Here is a 6,802-nt window from a genome sequence, read left to right on the forward strand (position 1 = left end):
GTTAGCCATATTTATTCCACATACGTAAGAAAGATGGATGTCAGTTTTTTATTATAATTTTTATTTATTACAATATTGTAGAAATTATCAAAAAGAAAACACCAAATAATAAAAATGACATAACTGAGAGTGTTTGAATAATAATTATTGTAATAATTTTTATATCTCTACTTCAACAAACAGAAATAGAAGAAAAAAGCATTTACAACAGAGGAGTGAGCATTTGACATGAGAAAGCTGTCCAACTGTTGGCAGTTTGCTGTTCTGTTCGCTTGTCTGATTGAAAGATCAATATTGAACTTTTCGCAAATGATAAACAAAAGCCGATGGCAAAAATGCGATGATGAAACAAAACGCTATTTTAAAAATTTGCATAATGATTCACAGGAACAATTTTGGTTTTTTTTGAATTGATCTTTTTTTATTCTATTTTTCTGTAAGCATTTTTCTACAGTATTGATGACAAAACAGTCAGGGTCAGAGGAGGCCAAGCGGAAAAACTGTACGTATGGGAAAGGCGAGAACAGCGGCCACGCTTAACGATCAAGATCAAAGAACGCCGCACCGGTTGTGCAAATTACCCTAGCAAAGCATGCCTATCTTGCATTCCAAATCTACATTAAAATCCACCAATAAACATGTATACGTTTTGCTTGATTTTTTTTCAAAAAAAACATTTTCATATATCACCATAATCGCTTGTACAATAATACGAAGTATTTGGTTTTTTAGAGCAATAGAACTTCAACCTAACGGTGACCACGCGACACAACCCTGTGACTGACTAGTCATTATCTAGTGCCAGTCACAAAATGAGCATAACTTCAACGGGGAATTAGTTGACGCTAATTGCGTTGTTTTGCACAAATTAATTATGTCTTTATTTTTTATTGTTGACCAAATAATCAAATTAACAAATTATAGATTTCAAATCCAATCAGAAACAAATCAAGCAGCTAATTTATGAATCAAAAACAGAAGTGAAATTTAATATTTGATTCTTTTTTTATATGTATTTTAAAATTTTTTTAATAAAAAAACAACCAATACAACAACAACAATTACTACATATAGCTGCAGATTTTTTCTGTTGCTGTTTCATTCAAATTTTTTCAAACAATAACATGCTATAAATTTTGAATATTCAAATTGAAAAAAATTCTCATTTTTTGTAGTGTAGTAGTAGTAGTAGTAATATTTTTCTTTTTTCAACATGAAAGTTTGATTTGTAATTGAAAAATTCCATTGCATCGACTCACACGGGCGGATCGACAAACAATGTCTTTCTTGCACGCAACGACCAGATGCAATTTTTGCAAACAGGAAATGAATGAGTCATACAATTAATGTTTCTCCAATGTTTCCATCATATGTTCCATAAATTAATTTTAAGAACATCTGAAGTCATAATATAAAATTGGCCACAAATTTCCATCGTAGAAATGGTCAAGAAGGGAGGGGAGCACCAGAGGGAGAGATAATACTTAGTTTTTTTTAAATTACCATAATATATAAATAATATTTTTTAATCTAAACTAAAAAATATAAATGTATCAATTAATTAGTTACATAAGAGGGAGAGAGAGGTAAGTAGGTAGGATAGAATTAATTAATTAACTAATTAATTAATTATAAAGGTGCAGAGGTGAGAATGGAATTTTGTTAATTTGTTTATTTTGCTTGAACAAGCAAACACAATGGGATAAAATAAAAAGAACAACAGTGACGACAAAGGGGGAGGGAGAGAGGGAAACAGTAGCTAGCAGGAGAAAAGAATAAAGCTGAGAAAAGCCGTTGGTTGGACAAAGCGGATGCCAGAAGGCCAGAAGTGACAGAAAGCGATACGTATGTTATAGCAAAGATTGTCCGGCCGGCAGAGAAGGATACGTACGTCGGCTAATTGGATTGACCAATTGGCTCACAGCTGGGCGCCGGTGAGGCGAAATGCCAAAGCGGCCGGCCGGCCGGCTGCTTTTGCTGATCTGCTCGATCTCCGTCCTTCTGGGCCTGGTGGCGGCGGAACACACGCGTTGTTCGCCCTCGCCAATCTCAACCTTTTGGCGAATGATCAAAAAGATGCCGCCGCATGCCGGTCGACATTTATTGGTCGTAGATCAACGTTGATTGGTTGACCGCTGACCGATGGTCAGCAAGCGTTGCCGGCCTCGACGAGCTGTGCTGAACAAGCCGAGCCGGTAAACACAATGGTCGGCGAGATCAAAGCTTTTCAATTTAGGTACATCGGCGCGTAAACTGCGCTGCGTTCACGTTGACACTGATGATAAATGCTGCCGGGCGTTTTGTCGCTCTGTCGCCATTCGACCGTTTATATTCTCACTGAGCAGTCGTCATCAGTGTAGACTTTGTTGCTCTTTCACTTCACTGCTTTTTTTCGACAGCTTCTCCCTCCCCTATTATACACCGCTTTGCTCTCACTGGTTTTCATTTCATCGACATAGACCACAACTTTTATTCAAATTTCATCCACTACCTCAGTGTTGTACATTTGGAATTTGTGAAGAGATGCTTTTGCCAGTCAACTCTCTGGTCAACAGTTCGACAGAATGTGCGACCAATGCTAATGGGCAAAATTGTTCCATGTGTTCACCTCCATCGCTGATGCACCCAAAGTCGACATTCCCGATCGACTTGACCGTACAGCATTGCTCTGTTAGCGGTCATACACCGTCGCCACCGTTGAACTTTTCACCCACGCTCAGTTTGAAAGTGGAACCACCGTTCGACTACATCAACCCTCGGCTGAACTCTTCTGAACGGACGGTAATAACTGAAGTATATTCTTTTTTTTTCCCCTATATTCGCACCATATCCAATAACCGAAAATTCCCTTTGAAACTATGCAAACGAGATCAATTATATGACATCTGTTCTGCACACAGCGCGGCTGGCTCTTTCTTAGTTACCCTTCTTCACACCAACGGCGCAAATGTTCTTCTCCTTCTCCAATATCATTTGTTTGTGCTGTGGGTGTGCATACGTGCGTGCTGCATTTGCTATTGCTTTTTGTTCTTGCTAACAACAACAACAATCGACGATCACATTTCTCGATCATCCAAGCTTTTAGCTTTTTGCCAAATTTCCACCTCACCACCACATTCGTTGCATGTGAAATACCAATATTCAAAAAGTGATCAACCATTTCACTGGCTGATTCATCATTTCCATTGACAATCAGCCTTCTGTATAATCGATCTTCTCAACAATTTTCCAAATTTTCACAACTGCTTGAAAAAAAAAACAAATTCCAACACAACTCTTTATTTATTTATTCAAAGTTTACCAACATTTCGTTACGGTATTCTGATACTGTATTTACTGTAATGAGAATATATGGAAAAAATTGTAATTTCAAAACAGCAGCAACATTGCTGTCACTTTGATTGTACAATAGAATTAAGCGAGTTTTAAAAGGAAATTTGAAATCATTCACCTTTAGGTTAGTTGGTTGGTGTAAAAACGAAGAACAAATATTACCATTAACCAAAAAAAGCAAATTTTAATCGCGTGACAATGAGAATTGCATAAAAAGCATGTTATTTTTTGCTCAGCACGCCAGCATAGATCTCTAAACATACACGTGCATATGTATGATGATGATGCTGATGGAAGGGATATTGTAACTAAAAAAAGTGGTGCTCATCTTTCACCGGCTCATAGAGACGACAGTCAGTCTAGTATTACTGTGTGGTTGTTCCATCTGAGAAACAGGATTGGTCTGGAAAATTAAAAATCCAATTTTTCACTTTTGTCGCACGTTGCGATTATTAAATTAATATCCACGTTCCAATTTCGACAGCCAAAGGGAAAAAAGAAGAATAAGAAGCGCGTTTTAGATAAAGAATAAATGTTCCCTCTTTTCTGAACGCGTTGTAAATAAGCATCTGTCCGTGTGTCCCTTTCAACGTGGACTTGTTCTTAAAAAGTGTGATGGTATCCTTTTTTTCTGTTTCACTTGATTACAGTAAAAATTACGTCAATGACAGCACATTTCAAGGTTGATAATTAATAATTTTCTACATAAAACACAACCATTGTCTACATACAACTATTCCAGTATTATCATGCAGATGCATTTTTTGTCATCAATCAATAGCAACAGTGTTCAGTATTTTTGATTAATTTCTTAAATTGGAAACGGAAAAGAAGCATTTTGATTGAACGTTCGTTCTTCTCTTCTGTAATTTCAAAAATTTGTTCTTCTTACAGTTTTACAGTTTCTCAGCGCCCCCACCTCATGATAGTGATTTCAATGATAAGGTTATCTACGAGCAGAATGTATTCTGGTGGGTTTATTTTGAGAGAATTGAGAAGCACTGTTTTCTTGCAACCAAGTAAACAGAAGTGAACAAAATGTAAATGTTGGTCTTTCATAACGGAATTTTTGTTACAGATGAACTTTGATTCGACACCGGTGAACGCAAATTCAGCGTACGACTTTCACAAGCTGCCTTTGTTCAGCAACGGGTTGTTTCCACAACAACACTACTTTTATCCAAATGTGAAGCAGACACGCCTCGAACAAACCCCATACCGCCAAGGGTCGAACAACTGTACCTCGTTGAATTGTGGCTTCAATTATGCGGTCGCATATCCGAGCTCCAACCCAGCCTATGAATCTTACAGTTGCAAACCGACTGCCACAAATCCGGCAATTTCGTGCGTACTGAATTCCACGGACAATGTCGAGACGGGTGGATTGTTTGTTCCAAGACCAACAACAACAACAACAATTACTACTACTACAACGAATCCGTACGTCAAAGCCACTTTAACGCAACCAATGCCGACCAAGTCGTCCATATCTTGGATGCGTGGAACGACAAATGAAGCGGCTGAAATTGCAAAAGAGCACAGCAAAACTCGGACCAGAGAAAAATATCGCATGGTCTATTCGAGTTTTCAAAGGCTCGAATTGGAGAAAGATTTCTGCTACAATCGCTTCGTCACTACTGAACGCAGACGTATTTTATCTAAACTGCTTGGTAAGCTGATGTTTCATTGTTATTTAATATAAAAAATTAATTTAGTCAGCAAAATATCTATATATTAATGTATGTATCTATGTATTAATTGCAATTAAACTTTTCCTATATTAAATGCATGTATTACACACCATTATGTAAATTTACACAAGTCGTGCTTTGTTTATATTCATTGTCTGTATTCATGTCACTGAAATAAACAATATAATTCAAAATTTTTGCAATTTTAGAGAAAATTAAAAGAAAATAAATTAATTGCAAGTTATTTCTTTCTATTCATTTTGAAATGTTTGCTATTCTCGTGTTTATTGTTCCATGAAATGCACATATTAAAACAGTACAGTTAATTAATATTGTAAATTATTTGAAAAATTGTTGTAAATGTTTCGAGTATGCTGATAGTTGCTATTGTGTAAGGGTTATTGAATTTATTTTTGCTTTTCTCTTGTTTTGAGGACTCACAGAGAGGCAGGTGAAGATATGGTTCCAAAATCGACGTGCCAAAGAGAAAAAATGCAATAATCGAAATGCAACCATGACGCAGGGAAATTGTTCACCAGTTGTTGTTGAACCACTGGCAAAGGGAAGTTTGCCAAATCTACTTCGCCCACAGCAAGAAAAGCTACCTCTGCTTTCTGGTACTACTGAACACCATCAATATACGACGACTGGATCATCTTGTCTATTACAATCACCGGACAGTGTACATTCGATGTCCAACAGTGGAATATAAATGCACTATATTCCGGCAGATATTTTTTGCTGGCTCTGTTTTTTTCTTTTTGAAAATATTCTTTTTTTTTGTTTGAAACATATTTTAAATATGTTTTTTTGATTCTGCGCAATTTATGTAAACACTGACGTGCCAAAGTTTTTTGAATAAAAATATTACTTAAACTGTGCCACTGTGAAGTTTACGCTTTTTTCAAGAAAAAATCTCCGTAAATACGTAAAAATAAAATAATTTTTAATTGGTGATTAAATTTCAGAGCAATGATTTACAATGCTAATGCAACGTCGCAATGGACTTGTCTTAATGTTTTGAGTTTAAACTGTTGAATAATATTTAATTTTCCCTTTGAAACTTTTTCATAAAATTTATTTTAAATTAAAATGTATGAGCATGTTGACAATAATTTTTACAAATAAATTTTGGATATAAGTTTCTCATTGATTACTTATGCTCGATTATTATTCACAATTCTGACTAATCGACGGAATGAACAATACAATATTTGGACAGTAATTTTGTTCAGTTTTCTTTCTGCAAAACTGTTCAAAATTCATACTTCAAAAATTCACCGAAAATAAATTAAATTACATTTCAGTAGAATCATCAGTATCATGAAGAATGTAATCATGTGGGTGCGTTTCATCATTTTCTTCGTTTACTTTAAAATATTTTGTGCATTTATTTATTATCATCAGTTTCTGCTTAGTTTAATTTAATATTTTCAACAGTACACTATGTGAAAATGAAGTTAAATTGACATTGGCTCTGATAGAACATTGAACTCAGTTCATTTAAAAAGTTTTGTTTAGAACATTTTTTTAAATAAAATAAATTGTTAATATTTTAATAAACGTTTAATAAAGGCGTGTTTGTTTCAAAAATTTAATTATACAATAATAAGAACAAGTTTGGTAGAATTATTTGTAATATAATACTGAATAATATACAAAAAAGTTATTGATTGGTGGTTACAATAAAAGATGGTTGAAAGGATTATTTCTTTTTGTGCATGCATATTTATTAAGATATTTTCGGAATCTTTTTATTCAGTTTAAAGAATATTTTA

The 6,802-nt window shown here is 34.9% G+C and overlaps 1 protein-coding gene across 1 annotated transcript; it reads left to right on the forward strand.

The window, feature by feature from the left end:
- The first annotated feature begins 1,944 nt into the window (after nucleotides 1–1,944).
- On the forward strand, nucleotides 1,945–5,736 carry Tsp_00888 (homeobox protein CDX-1). The gene is made up of 5 exons (XM_003376588.1): nucleotides 1,945–2,010; nucleotides 2,497–2,781; nucleotides 4,228–4,296; nucleotides 4,412–5,003; nucleotides 5,459–5,736. The coding sequence occupies exons 1-5, from the start codon at nucleotides 1,945–1,947 to the stop codon at nucleotides 5,734–5,736; spliced, it is 1,290 nt and encodes a 429-aa protein (XP_003376636.1).
- Nucleotides 5,737–6,802: the final 1,066 nt, after the last annotated feature.

The sequence above is a fragment of the Trichinella spiralis genome, assembly GCF_000181795.1.
Source record: "Trichinella spiralis strain ISS 195 chromosome Unknown Scfld4, whole genome shotgun sequence".
In the NCBI taxonomy this organism is placed as follows: Eukaryota; Metazoa; Nematoda; class Enoplea; order Trichinellida; family Trichinellidae; genus Trichinella; species Trichinella spiralis.

Bases quoted from the DNA above. Each gene is read 5' to 3' on its own strand.
- Tsp_00888 (XM_003376588.1), top strand. From the start codon at position 1,945: ATGCCAAAGCGGCCGGCCGGCCGGCTGCTTTTGCTGATCTGCTCGATC. The intron at 2,782-4,227 runs GTAATAACTGAA...TTCTTCTTACAG, and splicing joins TGAACTCTTCTGAACGGACG to TTTTACAGTTTCTCAGCGCC. The intron at 5,004-5,458 runs GTAAGCTGATGT...TCTTGTTTTGAG, and splicing joins TATTTTATCTAAACTGCTTG to GACTCACAGAGAGGCAGGTG.